The 27,564-nt window shown below is 33.5% G+C and overlaps 1 protein-coding gene across 4 annotated transcripts; it reads right to left on the bottom strand.

Annotated features, from left to right (window-relative positions):
* Nucleotides 1-4,660: 4,660 nt before the first annotated feature.
* LOC100795004 (ABC transporter C family member 2) lies at nt 4,661-27,353 on the bottom strand. Of its 4 annotated transcripts, none has more exons than XM_014765765.2 (29): nt 27,289-27,353; nt 26,979-27,055; nt 26,060-26,477; nt 25,652-25,830; nt 24,504-24,543; nt 23,587-23,743; nt 23,010-23,124; nt 22,843-22,923; nt 20,685-20,709; nt 19,940-19,996; nt 19,681-19,746; nt 19,306-19,380; nt 18,598-18,705; nt 17,478-17,612; nt 15,236-15,342; nt 14,671-14,764; nt 13,611-13,778; nt 13,187-13,327; nt 12,325-12,525; nt 10,809-10,907; nt 10,544-10,696; nt 9,611-9,993; nt 9,178-9,358; nt 8,764-9,087; nt 7,917-8,673; nt 6,836-6,957; nt 6,365-6,610; nt 5,536-5,953; nt 4,661-4,996 (listed from the first exon to the last, which is right to left on the bottom strand). In XM_014765765.2, the coding sequence occupies exons 3-29, from the start codon at nt 26,390-26,392 to the stop codon at nt 4,899-4,901; spliced, it is 4,863 nt and encodes a 1,620-aa protein (XP_014621251.1). In that variant the 5' UTR covers nt 26,393-26,477; nt 26,979-27,055; nt 27,289-27,353; the 3' UTR covers nt 4,661-4,898. The 4 variants fall into 4 exon arrangements, with proteins under 4 accessions (XP_014621251.1, XP_003542944.1, XP_014621250.1 ...); XM_003542896.5 differs by having other exon boundaries at nt 26,979-27,094; nt 27,187-27,344; XM_014765764.3 differs by having other exon boundaries at nt 26,979-27,094; nt 27,289-27,307.
* Nucleotides 27,354-27,564: the final 211 nt, after the last annotated feature.

Raw genomic sequence — 27,564 nt, 5'->3', positions numbered from 1 at the left:
GAATTTTATAAAAGAAGATGAACAAATTTTTTAAAAGATTCCTATATGAAAGGATGAAGGTAGTATAAAACAAAATCTAAGAGTACCCTGATAAGTTAAATGAAAGAGAAAAATATAGTAAATAAGTATATAACTAATGTTGGTTTAACCCATCTGTGATTACTCTTTTGCCTCAAAAAAAAAAAATCTGTGATTACTCTTGTTAATGAACTATTGTAATTAATTAAACCTATTTGAAGTATGCTTGGTCACTTGCGAACATTAGTGCTATTCTGCTTCTCAAAGCAATAAAAGTTTTTTCTTGTCCAAAGAATTTGACATAAAATACTTATATATATGTTCAAAAGAGAAAACTCGAACTCGGTGCATGTTAACAAATCCACTAACTAGTGACTTAACTTTTGGATCTTTTCAAAATTTTGTAACTCAAGCATGAATTCGGTTAAAGCCTTTTGACATTTTTGGTTGGTGAGAATTTAAAATTCTATATTTGCTTATCATCATCATCATCATTTTATCATGTATGTATTCGATGACAGCACTTTTGCTAGTTTTTTTGTAAAAAAAATGTTTGAATCATTAAGATGTTTGATATTATATATGATGCTCGACCACTTTTGGTATAATACTCGGGACCAAATCCTTAACAAACATTTGGTACCGAGTTGTGTAAGCTTTTATGCCAATATTTCTGTAAAATGAGATAATAATTAAGAATTGTAACGCTTTTGTGGAATAATTGTTTGAATATAATAGCCCATTCCCATTACCTACTCAAACACGGGAATGATCCCCTTCCATTCTCTCCAACCAGCCATGTCCGTAAAGATTACAGGATAAGGTAACCAAAATTAAGGATAAGAAAGTAGCTAGCTTCAAACCCAGAAACTTTAGCTAGAAAAAGTGTAAAAAGACAAGAAAAATAAAATGTCAAAGCTAAAAATCCACTCTTACGTGGATCAAACAAAAGTAAATGCAACTAGAAAAGAAAGAAAACAGGAGGACTAAATTTAATAGATAGGCTAGAAACTAAGCACACCCGTTTTTCATTCAGTAAGGTTTCTTATGGACTAAATAAATGCAGGGATTTCACTCTTTTGAAGTTAAAAGCAAAGTCCATTTAAAAAAAAATGGTTACAGTGGAATAAAATAACAAGACAACTTACAATTTTAAAAGGGAATATACTTTATAAAAGAAAGTTGAAAATCAAAAATGGACAAATAATGCCACGTAAAAATGTTAAGGGTCTATTTTCTTTCTGTCTTTTATTTATTGCCTCAGTCCCCATTTCTTCATACAACATAATAAATAAACGACACTTAATGCATCCGGTCTAACATTTTTGAACTAGGGTTTGATCTCTAGCTTCTCCACAACTTGGAAAGCGACTGGACGAGACAAAAAGTAAATGGTCTGCACACCCAAAAGCTGGATAAGTGAACCACAGAGTGAGGTTTTTTTTTTTTTCAGCAAAACGGGTCATTTTTTTATTAAATATTATTTTGGATGGTCTCCAAAGTATTTATTAGGATGATGATTTAAGTCACGTATGATGGTGGCGTCATTATGAAAAGCGTTACCGGTTCACTGACTAATTCACTGAGTAAGTGATTTGATACCAATATGAGTGATTTTATCTAATCAAACATGTTTTTTTTAAAACAGTGTAATTTTTTTTTATTTGATGGTGCCACCCTATATGAATTTACACAATTGGTGTGAGTGTCCAATTTTTATTTAATAATATTTTTATTAAATATTATTATAAAACTATGATTTTACCTATTAAATTTTTTTATTAAAACTATTTTTTCTACAAAACTAAAAAATAGTTTTAAAATCATTGTTGCCAGTTTTTAGTTTTGTAGGAAATAAATAGTTTTAAAATAAAATAGATAAAATTTTAGTTTTATATTAAGATTTAATAGAAATATATTCTGGCCATTTTTTGACTATCCACAAAAGAATATATTTGTATGTAATTTTAATGTTGTGATTTGTAAAAAAAATATAGTTGTATACAAATTTAATGTTGTATAAAAAATGTTTTATTTAATAATTTAATAGAAAATAGTATAGTTGAAGAATAAAGTTTAATAGAATATTATTTTGGGAATTTTTTAATTTTGTAGAAAAAAATAGTTTGTTAAAAATTTAGTAGGTAAAATTATAGCTTTATAATAATATTTAATAGAAATATTATTAAATAAAAATGAAGTGAAACCACCCAACCTAGCGTCACCTGATGGTATTACCAAGTCAGAAAGACTACACTATCTTAGAGAAGCATGTCTGATTAGGTGAAGTTACTATTTGTAGTGTTATCAAGCTACTTAGTCACCTTAACTGATGACACTTTGTAGAGTGGCGTCACCTAGGTAAAAAAGAGTTGATTGAGGATACCAAAATCTTACATGACTCACTCACTCTAGTAAATACTTTGAAAACTAACCCAAAATGATATTTAGTTAGCAAAAATAATCTATTTTGATCAAAAATCCCAAAGTGAGGCATATGGTTGTAGAAGAAAAAAAAAAGGATAAGCAAAACATACACTAAGAAAAGTAACAATGTACGAGATTGTTCTTGACATTAGCTTGTTAATTTTGTTAGAAATATATCTGAACTTATGATTTTTTTTTCTGTTTTTCTCTTTCATTCTTTTTTAATCACTAGGTCAACTTTATATCTTTAAAAGCTTAATAGTGTATTTGGATTAACTTCATAATGAAAATTAGTTAAATAGAAGACAAAATAATAAATAATTATTTCTAGTTTTTTACAATATCACTGTGATTTTGTAAAATAGAATTGGTTTTTGTGTGTTATACAAACACACTATAAGACAATCAAAGTACATTTGGATCCACGTATGACATGCTTCAATTTGAGTTTTGGATGAGTTCAAATAAGATTTTTTCTATTATGATGTATGGTAATCTGTTAGAAATATGATTATAAATTTTAGACTCAAGTCTCATTAAAATTATTAAAATAATTTTTACATCAACACCAATTTGAATCAGGCTATTTATTCCATGTATACTACTATTAGTGAAGTAGCAAATTATTAATAAGGGTGAAAAGTGTAGAAGATGTACCCAGATATCCTTGCACTAACATACAATATGTGTTGTTTGACTTTGAAATGATGCAACCGCCACCTACAGTACCCGAATCAATGCAGAACACATTAATCAATCACTTTACAATTCCAAAACTGCTACCCCTATTCATATCCTGCATGAATCCAATAGTTTACGTTCCTTATTCATGTGACTTCAGCCTTTTACTCGAGAGCACCAATATTTTATTTGCACCAACCACATAATGCAATTTTCATACACATTTCATTCCTTGCACTCCAAGTATCATCGCATTTACGACTTGTCTCTCGTACCCAATAAGGCCCACTTTACTTCCTTTGTCCCATTTTTTTTGTTAGATTGTTTTAGACAGACCAAACAAAATAATATATAGATAAATAATTTTATAGCATCATTAATTCATTTATAATTTATTATTATTATTAATATTATAAAAAATATAAGTGAAAAATAATTTAATGTTAAAATGACAACAATTTTAATTTTTTTTCTCGAATAATTATAATAGAACGGAAAAGGGTATTTTCCAGCACACCGTTGTTAACCTACGTCACCTGAACAAGTCAAAGGGTTATAGACCAAGCGCCCACCTAAAAAAATTGTTAGAATTGCTCTTATACCTCATTATGTAACAATATTGTATCTCAACCCAACCACCATATTTGTTTCACCTTTCATGTATACCCTTAATTACACTCTCAAGTTATTTTGATAAATACACTCCCAAAATCAAATTTAAAAATAAGTATCCAAATAACATTACTCTGTCTGGTTTCAAATATATATATATAATATTTTTGTTAATCTCAAATATAAAAGAAAATTTCAACAATCTTTATTTTATTAAATATTATTTTTAGAATATCTTTCATTTAATTGAGGTATTAGTTTCAATAACTTTTTCATATCCTTGATATCAAGTTTTAATGAAAGGTAAATTAAAAAAAATACTTTTTAATTAAAATTTATATAATTAAATATAATTAACTAACTTTTTTAGTTAGTGTGATATTTTTTTTTATATTTCAGACCAAAGAAAGTATATGTCAAAATTAATTCTCTAAACTAATATTTGTTATCCCAACAAAAATCACATTACTACCGACTCACATTTACTTAAAATTAATTTTATAAATGATTATAAGAGTATATTTTTAATTTGTTTAGACCTTATTACAAAGTATTTGTGTAAATATTTGAGAGAATTATGAAAATAGTTTAAGATATACTCATAAATTGTCAAATGATTTCACAAGCTCTCAGAAAACTCTCGAAAACATCTTATAACTTATGTGAAAATAATTTAATCATATTTTCCATTCTATTATAGATCCAACTCATACATAGATGTGTTCTGTACTTCTGTCACATTTTTTTGACACGTTGAAGCGTTTATAATCTTGAAAAATGCTATGAACACACCCTGGAAGAAGTTTTGTAGATGAACAGTAAAGGAATAACCATCAAAAGTATCTAGTCTAGGACATGAAAGAAGCATTTAAAGAAATCCTTTTGGCAATCAAAAATTACAACACTACATGACAAGAAGTTCTACTCACCAAAACAAATGATAAAACGTTCTATTCACCAAAAAAATAAAAAGTTCTTGGTTGATTTTCTTAAACAAGAATATACAAAATACAATTATTGCATCTCCTAGAATATCATGGCGCTAGCGCAGCCGTAGAGCTATGTGCCAAAATATAGTTAGCAAAACCTTGGGTCTATAAACTTATGAAGTTATCAATCATGTGTAGGCAGGGCAGTTATCTGAAGTAGTGCAGTTTTCCCTACATATCAACTTGATCAAAGTTAATTGATCTGTCCTCAAAACCGAAGTCTGATTGATGGAGCCTGTTCTTGGCCAATCTGCTCATCATAGCAAGACCTGATACAAGAGTCAAGAGAGATTCAGTTACATTCAATATTAAAACATACAGTCATCTCCAACCACATTCAAAATCTCACGATTCTCAGTCATGAAAATTTCTTTGAAACGCTAGTTTGCCATCAGCCAAGTTAAAGTTAGTAAAATTATCCAAGACATGTGACTTATCAATTTAAAAAACTCTCATGGCATAGACAAACACAGTTAGGAAAAAACAGACAAAAATATGAAAATCATTCAATTACATGCAGAGGTGGGCCTACTTCGGCGCCCTTTTGAAATTAATGCTTTCTTCAGAAAATCATGTTGCATGGGGGACAAATGTATTGTTTTTAATAATTTTGGGTATGTTTACATCATCGTGCACTTTTAATTTATCTTGTATGATTACTTTAAATTTAGAAACATGAATTAGACAATAGAAAAAGAGGCAGAAATACATTCCTAAGTGCATATATGTATTGGTGCTCTAAATTCATTTTGATTTACATAATTTCTGTGCACATGAAGGATATGTAAAAGATAGATTAAAACAATACCTTCAATCATTTTATAAAGCGATGACCACCATCCCTCTGGGGATACTTGGCGCTGGTTCAAAGATTCCTCGATTTCTTTATCATACTTCCTTTCCAAAACCCCCTGCAAAGTTATCAGAGCATCCTTTGTCTTCTTCAGAATACTGTTCTCATCTTCCACTTCCAAACGTTGTAGGTCATTATGGGATGAGGTGAGACTAACAGCGAGAGCAAATTGCGCTGCAGCAGCCCACCGAGAAGAAGCAAGCCATTTTCTCTTGCCATCTAGATGCTCGTTCTCTTCTCTTTCTGACTTATCCCCTCCAAGGGCTAAGCTGCGTAAATATTGGGCATTTGCCGCTCCTGTACTTTGGACCATCTTAGAGAAAGCACTACCTTCATTTGACAACAGCTCCTCAGGGGTATCATATTCAAGAACCTTTAAACATAAAATGCATCAGTTAACACTAAATCAAACTATTATCTGCATTCATGCCTTAGTTCAAAATTTCAATTTTCTATTGGTATAACTGTGTTCCTCTCCTATGTGTGTGTGTGTGTGTGTGAGTGAGTGTTTGGTGCACACATTTATTTATCTATTTATAGGCTAGGTCACATTGGTGCAAGACTAGACACACACCATCATCAAATAACGCGGTGTCATTTCGTCCATCAAGCCATTGAATTGAACGATAGTTGACCATATGCACCAATTTTTCAATAGATATTTCAGTAGAAACTAGAATGACTTGTTTAAGGTAATAAATTTAGTATGACTTACACCAGTGGCAAAGGACTTTAACAATATTATGAGTTAGCCAGCTCTATGGTTTGAATATTGAGTGCATACCTTACCACCATCAAGCAAAAGAATCCGATCACAATCAATAATGGTGTTAAGGCGATGAGCTATAATGAGCATTGTACAAGATTTGAATTCCTCTCGAATTGTTTTCTGTATGAGTGCATCTGTTCTAACATCAACTGCTGCGGTTGCTTCGTCAAGTACTAATATCTTTGATCTACGCAATAAAGCCCGAGAAAGACTCAACAGTTGTCTTTGTCCAACACTGAAGTTCTCGCCTGCCTCAGATACCTGGATACCACACTTTTCATTAATAAATACTGACTTCAACAATATATATCTCTAAAACAAACACAGGAGAATTCACACTTCTAAAGCATATCCATAATAGAGTGGGAACATACTGTTTTTCACTTTATGACACCAAAATTAATTAAAGAAATAACATAACCCAAGAAAGACTCGGGGGATGAGAAGCTATATTTTTAAAATCTACTTGTTACTATTAGCATTTACCTCAGCGTCCAGCCCCAGAGAATTCCTCCGTATCACATCCTTCAAATGTGCCCTCTCCAGAGCCTCCCAGAGGTCAGCATCATTGTGTTCATTAAATGGATCAAGATTAAATCTCACAGTTCCTATAAAGAGTAAGGTGAGCTTAATATTATTACAATGACATTATTTGATTTTTATATTCTAATTAATTACCTACAAAACATTGATTCAGAAGTTAAATGATTCTTATTTTTCATAAATACAATATAAGAATCATACAAGTTGACAAAATATAGCTGGTCTATCTATGAGTAAGACAGAAAAATAGAAAACAAGGTTGAGCCTGAAGTAACCACTAAGCTTTGGGAGTATTTCTTGACTAAAGCATCTTTTTCAATCTTGAGGTCAAGTAGCTCCCCGATCGATAAGAAGCAAAATCAGTTTCCAGTCATATCACATTTTTTAATTATCTTTTATGCAAATATGTTTATCCCTTAGACTTAATCTTTTTTTAATTGCATTTGAGGACATTAGGAAGAGCTTATTTCAAGTTTTCAACTTATAAAAGTAATTTATGACCTTATAAGCTCTTTTTAATTTATTTCATTAAAATTGATAGGCAAATTTATGAATAAGCTTGCATTTCATAAGAAGAGCTTATTGAACAAGTGCTTAATTAAATTATATACCTAAATATGCCTTTGTCTCTCACCAAAAGGTAGTTAGCAGTTGTATACAGAAATGAAGTTATCAAAAGTACAGAAATCATTCCCATTTTACTTATTGTGTGCAAAATTTTTATCATCCTTAAATGTTAATATCTATATATCCTTATCATAATTTAATTGAACTTTATTGAGTATTCATGTCAAAGTTTATTTTGGTGTAATACTAGTGTAGTGATTCGTGACTATTGAATATTCTTATTCTATTAATTTAAAATTACTTAAAAAGCATTGCACATCTCTTCAACTTTATGTTATGCACAACTTCAACAAATAATTCCTAATTGAAAACTTTTTTTTTTGTCTTTGGTTATTGGATAACCCTGAAACAAAACCAAACACTACAATATAATTTCAGAAAATTATATCATAAATACCTGAAAAGAGAACAGGAGATTGTGGTATAATGCCAAGAACTTTACGCAAATCAGCAAGCCCAAACTTTGCAACATCATAATCATCAATTAATATTCTTCCACGTTCCAATTCTACAATTCGAAACAAAGCATTAAGCATGCTGGATTTTCCTGCACCTGTCCTCCCAACAATGCCAACCTTATCGCTTGGGAAAATGGTGAAAGACAAGCCATGCAACACAGGAGGAAGTTCAGCTCTGTAGCGAAGAACAACATCTTCGAATCTGATTGAGCCTGAGGAAGGCCAGCCAGGAGGAGGGCGATTATCATCGATGATAGAGGGAGCCTCCGAGGGCAAATCAATGTAAGTGCCAATCCGTTCAACTGCGTTTAAACTATTCTCAGCCAAACTTGCCAGCCTCAGCACACCGGTAAGCAAACTAGTAATGTTCAGAGCATAGCTAAGTAGTAACCCCATGGTGGATGCGAATTCTTGCTGGTTCTCCGCCCTGCCATTCTGCATGACGGCAAAGGTTGCAGTCAACCATATCATGAGGCCTCCCAAAGTTTCCAATCGGATTGCAAGCCATCGGTTTCCACTTATGTTCACCAGAGTGAATCGGATGTTGTTGTCCATGGATTTCCCATTTATATCTGCCATTCGATCATACGCTTTGTAAGCACGAATCGTTGATAAGCCATTCAGTGCTTCTCCAAACTGTGCGTAAACGGGAGATCTGCTAATTGAGTCTAAGCGCTTTACTTCACGAGCGGTGCTCTAAAACAAAGAAATTAAAGAGAATAACTATTTATTTCAAAATATGAATTGAAGTGGGTAAAAGCAAGAATTCAGTGGTAATTATTATACCTGATAGTATAAATATGCTACATAAAACAACACCAACAATGGCAGTATTGCCCACAAGGACATTGTGCTGACAATGCCTATGAGGATGAAGGTTGAAAGAAGCTGGGACACTTGACCTAGAAACATATTCACAAATGGAGCAACATTACGATCAATGTCACCTAGATCCTTCGCAAACCTGTTGATAACTCTTCCAAGTGGATTTGTTTGGAAAAACACCATGGGAGCTCGTAATATGGAGCTAAGCATGGCTTCGTGCAACCTTCTGGCAGCATAAAGACTTGATATGATTAACCAATAAGAATTTGTTAAAGTCACCAAGACCTGAAACACAATTCCAAATTAACAATATATTCCATAGATGCATTTAAATCAAATGCAGGCTGTAACAGTGATTTTATAAGAGAATTATACCTGACCAAATGATAGAGCTGCATATATCATATTGTAGAAGGCAGGGTTATAACCCTTTGTAGCACTCTGATCAGTCCAATGGCTTAACCATGTGCTACTTGATATTCGTAATGTTTCCGTTGAGACATAGCATGCAAAGAGTACAAAAACCACCCAAAACCCTCCTAATGCATTCTTGTACCTAAAAGGAGCCCAAGACAATTAAGATTAAACAACATTTAAACAAAAAAGGTGCAAATGGAAAAGGAGGGGAATAAAATATGCACCACATTCCACTTTCTTATGGATGTTGATCATCAGGGTTACAAATAAGAATGTCATGTTGGCACAGAAAATGTTGCACTCTACCATATAAATGTGTGTGCAGGTGCAGCAAATGGTTGCAAATCACTATCTTTAAAATGATTTACACTAAATCATTTAATCTTCTTACCTCAGTAGAACATTCCAGCTGACAACCCCTGTTTCTCGTTCTTCTTGTTTAATAAGAACAGATTTTCCTTCTTTTGGTTTACTTCCACTCTTTGCATGATCATTAACTGATCCATTGGCCACTGGTTCTGAAGATGGCTTCTGATCGGTGGTTTCAGTAACTACCTTTTCTTCTTCTTCATACTCCTCCATCTTACCCGCATTTTCCATAAGCTTTTGAAACAGCAGTCCGTGGTTAGAGAGTTCCTCAAAAGTTCCCTCCTCCTTCACCATACCTTCATGGACCAAAATGATTCTATCAACCTGTGAAAGAAAATGCAGCTGATTTGTGACAAGAACCCGGGTCTTCTCTCTCAAATCTCCCTTGATGCATTTATCAAAAACCTGAGATAATATGTAGTGCATATTAGACAATGTTAAGATAAATATTAAGATTATAAATCAGATTTCAACTTTTAACAACATATAAAAGATATTTCCATATTCAGCAACAGCCAAAACTGAGGGAACTAATTGAATACTGTATTCAGAATCTCTACGAGAACATGATCATAATAATTTCACCAGTAGAATTGACCCCATTGCATATTTTCCATTTTTGCATAACACTGATAAATGTCAGCTAATAAAAAAAGGAGCCCCCACCACTATAAAATCCTAGACATAAAAGCACTATAAATCACAAATTTAATCATACATTATTATGTTATGCATGAACATAAAACAATTTCCAGATCCTGTGTACATACAGTACTTGAGCATTCGAAAAAATTTAATCTGGTGGGAATTAGTTGTCAATATTTAACAGTCTTGATTTACATACATAAGATGACCACAATCAATACCATAGCATAAATTACTTGAGTTTGAACACTGAAGCAATAGAAACAACAGTAGGCCATTCTATAGAGGAGTCAATTGGCATGAAGGTAACCTGTCTAGCCACATGTGCATCCAGAGCACTTAGGGGGTCATCAAAGATGTACACATCAGAATTTGAGTAGACAGCTCTAGCCATGGATACTCTCTGCTTTTGGCCACCACTGATGTTTACCCCTCTTTCACCAATTTCAGTATGATCACCACCCTAGTCATTAAGTATGTGAGAGAAAGAAGGAAGCAAGGCCCACAAACTTAAAAATCTAACAATTAAATTGTTCATTGGATGCACTTAAACGCTATAACTAGTATACACTCACAGGCAATAATTCAAGGTCATGCTGCAGTTCAGTCACATTTATCGCCCTTTCATATCTTGTTGGGTCAAAGACAGAACCAAATAAAACGTTATCCCGTACCTGTAGAAATAAAGTTTATCAGACATCATAAACCCCACATTAACAGACATGAGAATAATCAAATGGCTAATAGGATAAACTCACAAAACTTTACCATTAATAGCACTCTATTAAACTTTGTAATGTAATAAATATGTTGATGATCAAATAACAAACAGGATCAAACTCAAAATTTTATGAATTAGTAACAACTTATTATTTATATGGCAGATGCAAATTCATTAGAAAATCCATCTTTCAGAACTTCCACTTTTTCAATCCTGAAATTTACAAAAGCGTCCAAATACAATCCTTTGAGTAAGCTCCAGCAGAATTTTATGAAGGACAAAACTTAAGTGCAGTACTAATATACTATCCTTAGGTGCCTTTTGTGTTATTTTCCAGTTTTGGAGTTTCACCTCAATAATTAAAGTTGACCTTTATTGTATGGGTTACAAAGGTTAAAGTCCAATTTTGATCAGAGAAAAACACTAAAAAGTTTTGTCCCTTTATGAAATTAAAACCCTCCAGCCCCTCCACTCAATTAATTTCCCAAAATTCTACTACAAAATGAAAGAAAGATTTTTAACCCTCATTCTCAAAAACAGAAAGGGTTGACTGCCCAATTCACATCGCTGGACTTCAAAACTAAGGAAACAATCACAAAGGGGCATACCAGTATGGTCACGTGAGAACTGTCCAAGCCTTATAAGGACTACATTGGTCATTATCTATTTGATGTGGGATTTCAACACACCCACTCATGCGGGCGGTCCAATAACAACACCCCTTCATACCTAAGAATAAACATCTAGAGTGTAGACAAATGAGTGACCAAATAGAGGATCTAGGAAAGATTTTAATACCATCTTAGAATTTGAGCTGTAACTCAACCCCATGAAATCGCCTTATAAGGAGAGGACTGTCCAAGCCTTATAAGGACTACATTTGTCATATCTCTAGTCAATGTGGGATTTCACAAATAACACTGCAAATGCCTCCTCCAACCATGCTTGCAAGATAATTTTGAAGATGAAGGTTAATGTGAAGAAAGTAACAACTAAGGAAAGAGTAAAGTAACGAGGAAAGTCTTTTTGATTACTTGTAATGCATCCTAAAAGAAGGTTATGAATCATTTGTTAGTTGGGTTTTTAGTACAAATAAGGGTATATGGTAGCAACTTAGCATTTTGTATTCACCGTTTTTAGAGGGTGCTTATTTGTAATGGATAAAAAAAGAATGAGTCATTCATTAGTTTAGTTGGGTATGCATACATATTCGGGTATATGATCAGCATCTTGTATTCGAAATTTTTAGAGCCTGTTAGTGGATTCCCACTTACTTTCCAACTTATTTCTCTCTCAAGATCTTCTTATCTTTGTTCTCCCAATTGTATAAAGTTATTATCTATTCTAAATAGAATATATTATTAACTTACAGTTGCATTAAAAATCCATGAAACTTGGGGTACATAAGCAACTGTTCCTCTCAAAACAACAGTTGAATCTGCCATCGGAGGAAGTTCTCCAAGCATTGCAGATACTAGTGATGTCTTCCCTTCTCCTGTACTGCCTACAACTGCAACTAGGCAACCAACAGGTATATCCAGATTTATGTTTGACAATGTGGCCCTCTCTGCCTGAAGAAAGAAAAATCAATTGTCAGTTTTTTTCTCTCTAGAAAATTCAAGATCTAACACCTTCACAATTCCTATTGATATCAAATGCAACAAAATTATGTATAGCCAACAGATTCTTCTGGGAAATTTTAACTTTAATACTACATTAACAAGCAATTATTTCAATTCTGCATCAACGAGATAAAACAATTGACAGAAAGCAAACAGGTGAAACAGGATACAAAAGACAAAACGTTTTCCAGCATGAGGGTACTAGTGAACAGATGTCCTTTCTGGAAGCAGTGGCAGATCCAGATTTTTTTAGTGGGGGCAAGAAATTCTTTGAGTCTCAATCTTTTCCTATGTTTGGGAGGTGTTTCATTGTGGAAATTTGATGTGTTTAGTGTTGGGGAAACTATAAAAATTAGAAAGGTAAAGTGATAAAATTACTACTAATTTATTCTCTCTTTTATCTCTTATAATTTTCTACATTGATTTAAAAAAAAAATCTTATGGGGGCAAAAATAAAATTATTAAATATATTAATGCAATAAAAGAAAATTATCTAGTGGTGCAATAGCCCCCATACTCAAGTATGTGCATTCCTCCCTGTCTGCAAGCAAATGGATATATATATATAATGACTAGAATAGAAGCATAAGGATGTCAAAAGGATATGAACCTTCGTATCCCAAGAAAAGTATCCATTCTTGATCGAGATGGCTGGTAACCCTGGCTCAAGAGGTGGATTTGATAGAAGTATTCTCTCTTCTGCTAAGAGTAAATCTTCTAGTCTCTTCAACGATACATTTGCATTAACCACCTTTAAGACCAAAGAAGAATTAGCACAATGTGAACTACATTGGTGCACATTAAATCTCACTTCACACTCATTTAAGATAACAATAAAAGTAAGCAAATTTTTCATTTCCCTCTTTTTATCAATCATAAACTGAACAAGTTAATTCATATTCTGTTGCTTATACAAGAATTAAGTTTTATTAGAGAAAGGGAATACAAATAGAGAGAGTACAAAAACATAGGAGAAGGCATCCTGCTGCAAAATCAAAGAAACAAAAGAAAATTGCAAAGGAGAATAACCTGACCTGAGTTATAGTATTAGGAAGCATGAAGAGAGGAAATCGAAGCACGGAAAACAGAGAAAGTGATGTAAATGCTCTTGCAGGTGTCAGATCCCCTCCAAGCAAGGTGAATACTCCAAATGTAATCACAGTTACAAAAACTGGAATGCTATTTAGTATGAATGCATTACACTGCCGAAAACAAATTCAATAAATATAAGGCTGAAGTCAAGAATCAATACCAGAGGGAAAAAAAACTACTGCTTTTCATGATCAAAACTTGTTTTCCATGCCTAACATTTATATTTTACAAAATTGAAACAGTTGGAAACAGTGAATCAAGATAATTCAACATACAATCTAACAGTAATTATTTAATCTGTGCTTTGTATGGAGGGGTCTCTTGGACCTTTCACTGAGATTTTACTTTATTTAAAAAGGGAAGTGAAAGAAAAAGTCATTCTAAGTAGTTAAATAAATTTCTCTCTTTGTTTAGAAATCATCCATCTATTGTTCATCACATATGTTACTTTTCTCTTACCTTCACGTTGAAGGATTTATGCCATCAACTACACAATTGAGAAGCTAATGATTTTCAGGTTTGGAGGAGGAAAGATTTAGAAGTAGGTTCCTCCCTGTCCCTCATACTCCCTCTGTTATGGTCTATTGTAACTCTGTCCATTCAGTATTTTACTTCCTTAGAATGTTAGATCTTATCCATATATCAAACTTCATCATCAAGTATGCTACTATTTGTCTCATTTATAAAATTATGGCAGTGAATTGAACACAGTTTCTTCACTCAATTTTTAGATAGAAACAATTGTACAAGAAAGAAAATTAGAGAGGATATTACTTAATGGAAACTACATGTAGCAGATATTTAGCAGTTTCTAATAGGTATTTATATTGGCCCACAGAGGTGCAACCTGAGGTTGGTTAAATTCTAACAGCCCCAGATGAAGACATTACAGAAATGAGTTTCTTTAGGGAAACTGAAACTTATAAACTCAAGGAAGAAATATAAATAAACAGAAAAACAAATAATGTTGGAACATTAATATCTTGAATTGGTATGCCGTACCGCTCCAAGTAATGATGCTTTTCGAAACCATGATAATTCATCATTTCGGACAATCTGTACTTTAGACTGGAAACTACTCTCCCATGCATAATACCTAAGCCATTTCCACATAACCAACAACAATACTGTTAGAACTTAACATTTTATAATCCTGTCACCGGTCATATATATATATATATATATAAGAAACAAAAGACAACATTTTCTTGGTCCTAATTATAAGAAACATTAGACTACATTATTGCTAAATTTCCTTTTTACTCCTAATTAATAATGAGGTCTGTTAATGATATACACTCATTTCCCCATGAAAGTGGGTGCATTAATTGAGCTATCAACAAAACAAGGTAAACTCATTGGTTGAAGAATTATCTTTTAAAAAATAACTACTTAAACCATTTAATGTCATGGGTAGTCTTGAACTAAAATTAAAATCTATGACAAATTAACCAATCTAACCACTTTTATTGGTCTTGATGAATTAGGTAATTGTTTCTTATATATAGGACAAGAGGTAGTATATCTATATAATACATGCAGTTAATCATTATTGCAAAAGACATACTTTACAGTGTCCATAGCAGCCAAAATTTCATTCATGAGACCAATTCTTTTGTCTGTACGTTGTAATCCTTCCTTAGAAAACTTCTGCATTCTGCTGATGATAAATGTCTGCTTCCACAAAACAAATTATATAAGTCAAAAAATCAAAGTAATTTGTGTTTTCAGTAAGCTTCCATAATGGTAAGCAAAGGTCAGAACAAGGATATCAACCTACCAAAATAGTTACTAATCTTTTTTATCAGCAAAGATAACACTTTATATATACTAAAAGAGTACCAGAGGTACTAAAATACATATGTTTAAGAACCCAGAGTAATGGTTCCGACTCAGACTGAATGGAGTCTAGATTGGAACCACAGCCAGGGCAGAACATATTAGTAAAATGTAGTGACATTCTATGTTGTTAATCTTTACTGATACAAAATCCCTGCTCTAAGGTTACTAGTCCATTGATTGAAATGCATTGAAAAGTCTTTCTCCATATGCCTCAGCCATGTCCACAACAGGAAAGCTGCCTCATCCATCACTTTGTTACTGTCAAATGATTCACTGGAGAATATCATCTTGTTCCTTTGCTGCCAAATAGTCCAAGTCACGGCCAACCACCAACACTTCCATCTATTAGCCCTAGTCCCCTGATTCAATATAGATCCATGATGTAGGAAATGCTGTCTTAGATCATTTGGTAAGTCTGCAGAATTATTCACCCGGGAATATGTTTCCCACCAGATAGGTATGACTTTACTGCAGTGGAAGAACATATGTCCTGCTTCCTCTTCCATACTTGTACAAAATGGGCAGCTCCTATCCATGAGCTCTACTTGTCTCCTATGTAAGTTTACTTCAGTAGGCAGTCTATCTCTAAATAGCCTCCATGCAAAGACTCCAAATTTAAGTGGCACCTTCAACTTCCACAGCTCCTCAAAAGACTGATCCTGAATCCCCTCAACTGCTGTCTCCCTCATCCATTTGTAATCTGTTTGCGCCGTGTATCTCCCACTTGGATCTACCATCCACTCCCACTCATCTCTTCTATGTGTGTGATAGTTACTAATCTAACTTATTAACTTTTTAAAGAACTTATTTGGTGATTCCAAAAGTAGAATTATATCAGAACACCTCACTATCTTGATGGGATGAAGGTTATCATATCAAGATTAAAATTGAGAATTGCCATGCAAATTTTTGAATCATGAATCATAATTTATATCAAATCCTAAGATTAAGAGAAAATGAAAATAACTTTAAATACATCTAATAGATGATATATAGTTTTCTCCGATGACACCTTCAACAGCAACAAATTGATGGATGAGGCAGCTTTATTACTCTGGACATGGCTTAGAAGTTTGGAGAAGGATTTTGCAACTCATTTTAATCAATGGTCTAGTAATCTTAGAGCAGGGTTTGTTTATTAGCTGAGGCTAGAAACATAGACTAACAGTAGATTTACACTCATGTATGTGGCCTGACTTTGTTCCTATCGAGACTACATTAAGTCTGATAACTGGAACCAACTGTACGGTCTATCATAACACTGTAATTTTGTACCTTTGGTACTCAGAATTATATATACATTTATCTTTGCTGATCAAAAAAAAAAAAATAGATGATATATAGTTTTCAATGTAATTATTCTAAACTAGAAATAGATAAAATCATAAGTCCCATAAAACAAAATTAGAAGTTTGTGAAGCCTCTATTTTAAGAATGGAGACAAAGCAATGGAATGGCCAAATATAGTGCATGCATAGAATGAGTAAGTGACAAATAAAGTAGTGAAGTAATCTAATAGGTTAGGTTCAAAAGAGCTCCTTCAATTCCTTTTCATTTAACAATTTAAGCTTAGATGAATTTTCAACTTCTTTCATGAGAATTGGTGAAAGAAAAGTTTAAAAAGAGAAAAACAATGAATTGTTGTATGGTGTGATTTGTATCGATGATACGAAATTGCACCGTTTCATTCATGTATTGTAAGATTCAAAATGATTTGAGATTCATCTTATGATATGAATCGATAGCTAGCTGAATCGTACGATTCAAATCATGAATTGTAAGATTCTAATAACTACATGAAACTCAATGAAGGATTCAAATGAAAGGTTGGGAGAGGAAGGAAAGAAATATACTGCAATGTGGTACACTAGTTTAATATAATTACCCTTCCAGAGAGCATATTTATACTAATAAAATCTAGTGCAGTGAAACTGTAGACCATTAAGTGAGTAAGTGAACTCATGTACCTGTAATGGAAACATGAGAACTAGCATCAAAGCACCAAGAAGGGAAGCAACACCAAGTTGTTGGTAAAGAAGAACCATAGCAACAACAATTCGAAATGGAGCTGACCACAAAGTGTGAAGTGACTGGCATATTTGCTGTTCAAGAAAAAAATAATAATTGTGTCATGGCATAGTGTGAAATTGATTGCAAGGAGGCAGTACTACAACATCAAACATATTGCTCAGATAATTTATAGCATACAAGAGTTTCAGGAAGTTGTTTACAAGATAAATTATATTAGTATATCTTAAGATTTTGGACTCCTCAACACAAACATTTTCCCATGTATATTCAAACTTTCCAGAACAATATATTCATTTCTATTTTCATTTAAAAAGATATCAGAACTAAAAGTTGTTTATGGTTTGCTTTTCATGGTGAAGTTTAGGCTTGTCCTTCCACTGTGTATTGATTATTGGTGGCATTACAGCTTACTGGTCTTAGAAGAATACAAATAGCAAAAGTTTCTACCTAATATGTAGCAGAAAATCTTAAGTATAGGGAAAAGAATGAGGAAAGAAAAAGAAAGATTAAAAAAGAATAAAAACATGTATAAATTTGGCCGAAAATTAAAAGTAAGATGAAATCAAGAACCAAGATCAACTATAGCATAGAGTTCACGAGTATTAGATTTTAGAGAGGAAATGTATATTTAATTGAATTTCTGAAAAATGATTACATTGAGTTTCCTGGGAGCTGACAGCATACACACACACCAGATAACTTCCCTAACTGACTATGCCAACTGGCCTACTAACAGCTACAGCTGATAACTGGTTGATAACAGAACTAAACAATGTGAGAAAATAGTGTTTTTACAATGAATAAAATAATTATTTGACCAAGTAGTCTTGAGTTTGATCCTTGCCACTTTTAGTCATGATTTAAAATTTTAGTTTGAAGTACCATTAAGATAATTGGTTACTACATTTCAAACCTCGCAATTCTTGTTATAAAGGAGACGTTACAGTATCAAAGCCAGCATTGGTCCCTAATTAACAGCTTTAAAATCAAGTGATTCTTTTGCACCTGTCAGCCGCACCATTAGAATAGTCTTCAGACACTAGGGAAAAGGCATACCTGAAGAGCCTCGGCATCAGTAGTCATCAAGTTGGTTATTTTTCCAGTTGCAAACTGCTTTCGCGCTTCATGAGTAAGCCTTAGAGATTTGCGAAATACAGCAGCCACCTACAACGAAGAAAACAAGCAGAGAAAAAAATAATTGGAACATGAAACTTGACATGTTAAATGCAACTACTGAGTGGAATGAATTTCAGTAGAAACTTGCATGCCAGTCCTGACACAAGGTGATCAAGTTTGATAGACACAAAAATATTGATATAGCTAGATTTTCAGCAAAATCGTAGAACTAATGCTTCAAAATCTATGTTTCAAATATGTTCCTCTTGAAAACATGTTTATGAAATTATGCTTTTGGCAGCTGGTAGTTTCAAAGCCCAGTTGACAAAGTGGTCTTTTTGGTTTGGATACAACAACAACAACAACAAAGCCTTATCCCACTAGGACTAGGGGAGGATAGAAAGGTAAAAGTTATTAAGAGAGGAAAGGAGAAACATACAGCAAAGGCAGGGAAAGGATGGGTTGAAAAAACAGAAAACTTTAAATATTTTCAAAAAAAAATTTATTAGAAATCAAATGAGATTTGACTAAGGAAATCCTTGTTGCCCATTTAATGGCTTAAACTTTTAGGTCAAGTAGTTCTTTGACAACCTACTCAATGGGAAATAAAGGTGTGGGTAAATATATGTGAAAATAAAAAAGACTTACCAATGTTGATCTTAACCGGTAACCAACACGCATGACATTCTGAAAATATTGAGCTTCACATAACACCCCAAAGACCTATCAAAAACAAATTCAGATAGGCTCTTAATAAGTCAAAACTTGCAAAGGTTATAAATTACTTGCATGTAATTCCATCAAGCAGCCTAATTTACAAAAAAGAAAAAATGTCTTTATTGTTTAACAAAACTTGAAAACATGCAAAAGAAATTACAAAACGGGTCAAATCTTACAATCCGCAAAAACAGTAATATCAAATATATCAAACTAAAGATGCAAGCATAACAATTGCTGGCTTCACAATGCATTTGATCGAACCAAATATTATCAATCAAGAGTTTAATCAGATTTGCATCATACCACTCCAACAAATATTGAGAAGGCATATGCATAGCCAGTCCAGGATGGATCACCATTTTGCATAGACTGCAGACAATTTATAGGGTAAGTCAAATGGCATTATGAAAATTGATAAAAATAATATTAATAATAAGATATTTAGAGAATAATAATGTCAGTGTGTGTGTGTATAATACATTTGGGGATGATCTTCCATTAGTCCACTAAACATGCACTAAAGGTACTTAACCAGTGACTATTCAGTAAAAGAGCAACTAACCTGTAACAGCTGATTCAATATAAGTGGGCCCAAAAATTGGGAAATATCATTGCCAATCTACATGTTGTTAACAAAAGAAAAAATAAATCAAATATGAAGTTTTCAAGTCAACAGTTTAACCATGCATAAGTACAGTCACAAATATTCAAATGCACGAGTCTTCATAGATTTCACACTGGAAGTAAATTAAGTATAACATGAATTGGCGGGGAAACTGTGAAAATCCAAACAATTGCATAGCTTTGAAACCAGCTGATTGCTAGATATCAACGAACTCTAATACCAACTTAAATTGATAGTTGATATTACAGTACCTTCTCGAAGGATGTACAAATATTTTAAGCATCATATCGTTCAGCTCAGCAGTAGATACATAATAAAACTAATCACCAGTTTAAAGTCTTCTATATATTCTTACTGGAAAACAGGAAATGATATAGTTTGACAGGGAGCGAACTCTGAAACATCTACATTTTGGGTATCCAAACCAAACATTGGGAGCTAAAAGGCCATGTTGAAACCTTTTGACCAAGTTGCGGATCATAAATCTAGTCATGACATATTTAATTTACAAGCTGTAACAGACAAACTGTTTGCCTTTATTAGGAAATCATATCAAATGTTGAATAAAAAACAAAGAAAACTATCCTGACAAAATCATGGAAAACTCACAAACAACCAGTATATCATATCAATGTCATGTTTCATCCATGATATCTTATCAACAAAAAAAAATGAACATTACCTTGCAAAAGCCTCCCCACCAAAACCTACAGAAAGCAAAATGAATACAATTTATAAATGAAATGAAATGCATATATATAAACACAAATGAGGGGGAAAAACAACTGCAATTTTCCACAAAACAATAAGTGCATTTCTTATCTTGGACATATTTTACTACATAAAAGTAGATTGACTTGTTAAACTGTTAAAAATCAACTTCACAGCACCAAGTACTATTTCAGTAAAATTCCTGCTCTAATTGTGAACCTTTAGCAGATGGTACCTACCCCAATCTATAGTTAAAGAAAAACAATATACAGGGTTACATAACCCAAATTGTACAAAGTTACAAGGACGACTACATATAAACGTCTCTCCTGTTTGCGTTACATGTTTCTTAAAATTTTATGTTCAATGTTTTGTATATCATCATGTTCAATACAAAGTGGTATAAATTGTGAGTTATGTGTTTCAGAGGAGTAATCTAGAAAGTTTTAGAATTGCACAGGTAAAAATACATTATTAAAATGTTAAGACTGATGCTTACGAACAACAACCGTAAGTTACTTAGCAAAGCTTCAAGGCTTCAACCTGATTTAGAACCCAATGCAAAGTTTTCATCCATTAGCTTACTAGATTACAAAATAAGCTACTTCAGATTGCCATTATCTGACACATGAAAACCTTCTTGGCCTCTTTCAGGTGCTCAGAACAATTTCTTTCAGGGAGTCTCCTTGTTGGACATGCTATAGGATCTATAGTGCCCATGTCTTTGGCTGTATTTGTTTTTCTCATTTATGTCACCTAGCTAAGGATATATTTATTTTCTTTGTATTCCTTCTAATGAAATTTCTTCATTGAAAATTGATAGAGGAGGAAATGCAAAGAGAAAAGAAAGCTGTTAAGGCAAGTGCTATGAATTAAGGAAGTCTTAGACAATAAAATCATTTAGGATCTATAGGACATTGACTGGAGGTAACTGATGAAGTTTGCCTGAGAAATGATCAATTGACAGAACATGCTTGTAATCTGATCAGACCAAAAAAAAAGAGCATGCTTGAATATTTTCCTCCAGTAGAATCTAGCTAAATTAAATTAATTGTAGTGTAGGCTAGGGAAAGTATTAAGAATATTGTAAACTATCAAAAATAAAAGGAAGAGGTATTGGCCCTAAATCAAGGGTGGTTAATTCTGGATTGATTCTTGGTATTGATGAATGATTCATTGACAAAACATCATCATAATATTTGTCTAGCATCTAGTATAAGTTGAGATATCAGATATGGGTTAGGGGCAATTAACACACATTGTGCTTCAGCCTACAGTTTTTCTATTTTGTCTCCATCTCTCTCCCATTTTGGCAAACTCTTATTTTCTCTCTCTACTTTCTAGTTTTTCAACAGGGTAAAAACTAAAAATGCAACAGAACAAAAGGACACTGATCTGTAAATCTGATGGGATACTGGATTTTGGGCCTAAGCCCAATCATTGGGTTTAACAAAACAAGGATCAATTGTTGGATCCAGGCCCAAAAGAAATGGAGGGTCTGGAAGGGTTATAGTATGCCAAAAGGCAGCATGATCTTAGAAATTAAGTTCGGGCCTAACTCAATCCTACAAAACAAAATTGTAAGGTGAGGATTACCTCCCACTTATATACTCTATTTTGGCCATATCACTAGTCAATGTGGGATCTCCAACACCCCCTCATCTCAAACATGAAGCTTGCAAGGCTTGACATCTGTGGGTGGTCCGATAACGGCTTGATAGGATAGGCTCCAATACTATCTTAGAATTTGGGTTTGGATCTAACTCAACCTTGCAAAACCGACTTGTAAAGTGAGGGTTACCCCCCACTTATATACTTTATTTTGGTCATATCACTAGTCAATATGGGATCTCTAACAAGGTGAGAGAGAGGACGTTTATTAGGAAGCTGACATGTCATGTTTGTTACATAGGGGGAGGCTACATGCATATAGGGCGGAGGGTTATTAGTAAAGGGAGGCAGTTTTTAGAGAAAGAAAGTTTAGAGAGGGTTCTCTTGTAGGAGCTCAGGAGCCATAGGCTCTGGTTGTTATCTTCCTGTTTTTACGAGCTCATTTTTCATGTTAAAATATCAATACATGTTTTTCTCTCAGTTTTCAGTGTTCTATCAAAATCATTATTTATCCATACCTTCCTCCAAGGCTTGCATTTAATGCTCTTAAAAGCCAAGGTTTTGGCTTCCGAGACTCCTCAACCCAGCATTTCTGGAACCTACAGAATCAAGAGGCACTATAAAGCAAAATTGAAAGGTAATGACTTCAGTAGAAATAAAACATTTGGAGGGGGGGAAGGTATACTTATTGATCAGTGTCTCTGTCCGTTCCCATGTATCTAATTTCCATATATCTTTCTCTGTCAGTGGTCTTTGATATCCTAGTTTCATGATGGGATTCATCCAAGAAAACATTATTTCTGCCAAAGAAAGAAGGAATTAAAATGAGTAACCCACTGAGTATATTTTAAAGGATACTGATCCAATTGAGTGCATACTAATAATTCAATGTTACTAATAATTTTAAAAGTAGCAACAAAAATTATTAAAGCAGCAACAAAAATGAAAGAGGGCGAGCCCTGGTGCAGCGGTAAAGTTGTGCCTTGGTGACTTGTTGGTCATGGGTTCGAATCCGGAAACAGCCTCTTTGCATATGCAAGGGTAAGGCTGCGTACAATATCCCTCCCCCATACCTTCGCATAGCAAAGAGCCTCTGGACAATGGGGTACGAAGTTTTTAACAACAAAAATGAAAGAGTTAATAGCTTATTCACCCAGAGTTTGCTGTTCTAACCCTCTTCACAATAATTATTAAAGCATTTTCCAAAAGTATCCACAATATTTTTAACTGTTGAAAATGTTATATAAAGGTGTAATACATACTTGACAATATGTTGGCATTCCTCTCAGGACATATCATATCTCCTCCAGGGAGTTCATCATATGCAGCATCAGTAATCATGTCACTCCCAATGGGGGTATAACCTGGATAAGGATCCAAAGTAGGAACATACACAAGCAATAGTATTCCAAACAAAACCTGAACCCAAAAAGAGATACCACAACTTTTTCAGTAAGAAAAAAAATTCACGACGGTTTTAAGTGAGGGGAAATACAAGTAGGGGGGAAGAAAGCATCCAATGAAGGGATAGGGGGAAAAAACAAGGAGGAAGAGCTCAATGATGCAGCAAAAATGCCCAATCAAACTGTAAATGCAAAACAAACTTGAGCAGAGCAATAAAGAAAATTCGTAAAGACAACCTTATCCATTAGCAGGCTTAAGCATAAAGAGACAACGTCAATAATGTGAGTTTTTCACTCCAACGAAATGCAATAAAGAATTAAGGATTTAACACTGCAACCAAATGTTTGCCACCAGGTTTCTACAAAAATTACTAGTGTAAGCACATGCATATGGGGACTAATTGTATCAAGTTATTACATCCCCATATACTGCAATAAAACACTCTATTCTTTCTCTATACATCCATTTCTATAAAAACAACATTACAAGTAACTAGCAACAAATCAATTCAACAGAGAAACCTCATATTTCAGAAAAGGTTCATTCCGAAGTCTGAACCAATTAAGAAAGTCACTGCTAATTTTAAATACACGACATTCATTTTGAAAACTTTACAAGGGCCACAAGGGCTATTAGTAGCCTCAAGCTAGCATCAAAAGTGTATTTTAGACAGGCGAACACGATATTAAGTATCAAACATCCAGTTGCAGTTAGTTTAAAAAGAAAAACATGACCATTTATCACAAGACACACTAAATTGAAGAGCACAGAATACCTGGCCAACCACCTCACTGATGTATAAATATAGCACAGAGCTGCAAAGAAAACAAAAATGTCAGTTTGAGAAAAACAAAAGGTAGCAAAACATATGGTTTTGAACATGAAGCGGATGAAAAATATACACTGATCCATTTCCATATTTTATAATGCCTCATTAGAAAATAATATATCTACACATGCAAACACAAAGAATTACATAATTATAAGATCCCTTGCTCTTGTTTTAAAATATTAACTAAAAAAGCGGAACCAGGGACAATTGCAGGTGATGCATGTGATTCACATATAGGGTTATTTCCAATTCAAAACTTAAAGAAAGAAAGAAAGCTCAAAATCTAAGGACTTTGGAGTTCTTTTTTACAATAAAAGAAGTCATATGGGAGGGTACAAAACAGGTGGATCAAGAATCCTCAAAAGGCTACAAAGAAACTTGGAATAGATTACTAGGGATTGTTGGTGAGACATGGTGTTTTATCAATTAATATCATTCTTTCTAATTAGCTTAAGGGGCTCTAAAAGGAAGAACAAGTAAAGAGTTATGAATGTGTTATCTATGTTTTTCTCCATAGTATTTGGCTGGAAAACTTGTATCATCAAGAATTCTTCACACTCTTTAGATGTGTTGGGATAGGAACAATTTTATGGCATCTATGATTTTTGGCCTTTTGTTCCTTTTACAGTGTGTTTGGGGAAGGGAGGATTTTTTTTTTTAATTTTACCTTGTTTGGTTTAGAAATTTATGAATGGAGGGGAAGGGAAATGAAGGGGACAAAATCCCTCCCCTCCAAATTTTTGTCTAATGTTGGGAGATTTGGAGGGGGGGGGGGAGTGACTTGTAATTTGTGAACTGAGCTAACTAAATTTCCCTGAAATTACCTCACATTCCCTCCATTAATGTTTATAAAGGTATCAGAATATATTACTCATATTTTTCCTCCCCTCCCCTCCTTTGTATTGATCAGCTTGTTTGTTAAACTTTCAGCCTTTCTAAACAGCTTATCTTCCTCCTTTTTGTACTCTAGAATTGATCTCTCAAAAGTTTACTGGGAGAAAACAGATTTAATGAAATCTCAATAGGCAATGCATATCGTGTCATTAAAAACCAACAAGCCACATAACATAGCAAATATGATATGATCAAACCTGCTATATAACTCCTTCACAGAAATGATGAGATTGAACATTACAGCATCCCCTACAATAGCATAAATCAAACCAAATCTGACAAACCATCGAAATTCTCGGATGTAGACTTTAGTTTCAATTCCAATCAAAATTAGTATAGAGCACCAAGCAAGAGCCTCAATGATCAGTGAAACTATCTGTCAATAAGACGATATTGCAGCATTAATTAACAGAATCAAAATCTGCAAAAAAAAAGGATTAACCAGAAGAAATAAAAGGAGCTGCATGTAAAAAGGATAATTCAAAGAAGTTGAACAAATCAAAAACCTTCACATTTCAATTTTATGCCAATTAAATAAGGTAGAATATATAATTATATATATAAATCATTGAAAACTATGTGCAGTAATCAGAATCATAGCTTACCTCAAATGGAGCAAATTGAGTCTGCCCATCTAAATTTAGAACAGATATTCCCAATATCAATCTGTATAATGGTTCTGCCACACAATATAAAGCTAGCAATCCGAGAATATAATTGTAAAGGTTTGACCTTAAATGGAACCTCTTGACTGTGAAATCCTTCTTAATCAACCATATGCGGTAAATGCACAGGCCGAGAAGTATCAAATTAGAAACGGAGATGACCAGAGAGTCAACCGCACAAGGAGTGTAAGCACCAAAGGCATTCTCCACTGATCTTGTCCATACTCCATTTGCAACTGGGCGACAATACCAATCCAATGGCTCAAAAGTCATTTTTATCAACTGCTTTATTGAATAAGTTTCAAGCTAAACACATCAGCACAACGTCACTCCCCTCTTCACTCTTCAAATGAAGAACCTAAAAAAACCAATAAGCATCCAGAGTTAGCAGCTTCAGCATACTAACCTCAAATGAGTAAATAACGAAGATAATCAAATGCAAGCATTCACATATCACCATTCACCGATTTCCCCACCTACTTATGTAGTCTCCTAGAATATATTCAAACAACTGAACTGCCACTATTTCTAATCTCTATTTGAACCTTTTTTACGAGAAGCCTCATCCATCCCTAAGGAACTGAGGTGTAAAACTCATGACAGAATGAAAATAATGAATGAATGAACAAGCTAGCAATGTAAGGGGAGAGAAATGAAAATGAAAACCACAATTTCCTTGCATACATATTACATACACTCTATCCACTTCTATATTTAACAATACATTAGATTAGATTAGACTGTAGCGATCAAAAATCAAAATCCATTCCTGTCTTTCAGGCTTTAACTTTATTTTATCACTCGAGTCAACAGAAGAAAAAAAAACAGCATATATAGAATATTAAAAATAATAGATTACCTAGAAGAAAGGTGAACAACATGGATTGCACGTCACGAAAGGCGAAGGAAGGAAAGCATGAACCGTGTGGAGAAGAGCTGAGAATTAGCAACAGAAAATAAAAGGGGGGGAAAAGTCTGAAAGAAAAGACATTAAAAAAAGGTTAGGAGAAGAAAACAAGGAATATTCGAAGATAAGGTTAAGAAGGAGAGAAAGCGAATATAATTACCAAATCCAGGTGCACTGCAGTGAGGTGTGGCGGAGAAAAAAAGAGCGAACGAGTGACAAATGAAAAACAAATAAAAAAAATTAAGAATGAAGTCTCACTCACTTTGCGAGCATTGATAAGTAAGGCTTCCGGAAAGAAAGAAAATGAGTAACAGAAGGGTGATGGCGACTCGATCCAACTCGGCCTCAATCAATAATCAATGGTTGGTGGTGTGTGCTGACTAGACGGTATGTGTCTCTTTCTCTTAAATATAAATAACATGTAAACCATCATACGTCATAGCTTACGGCCTTCGATTGAAATTCTTATCAAAAATCTTCCTGTCCTTTTATTCATAAATAAATAATTATTAGTGTTGTTCTTTTCCTTCCATGTCCC

The sequence above is a fragment of the Glycine max genome, chromosome 13 (genome assembly GCF_000004515.6).
Source record: "Glycine max cultivar Williams 82 chromosome 13, Glycine_max_v4.0, whole genome shotgun sequence".
Classification (NCBI taxonomy): Eukaryota; Viridiplantae; Streptophyta; class Magnoliopsida; order Fabales; family Fabaceae; genus Glycine; species Glycine max.
This window is presented reverse-complemented; position numbering and strand designations above follow the sequence as displayed.

Excerpts from the sequence above, each read along its gene's own strand:
- LOC100795004 (XM_014765765.2), bottom strand. The coding sequence starts at position 26,392 with ATGACTTTTGAGCCATTGGATTGGTATTGTCGCCCAGTTGCAAATGGA. Across the intron at positions 18,706-19,305 it reads ACCGGTTAAGATCAACATTG|GTGGCTGCTGTATTTCGCAA; the intron begins GTAAGTCTTTTT and ends TCTTCGTTGTAG. Across the intron at positions 12,526-13,186 it reads ACTTTTCTTGGGATACGAAG|GCAGAGAGGGCCACATTGTC; the intron begins GTTCATATCCTT and ends TTCTTTCTTCAG.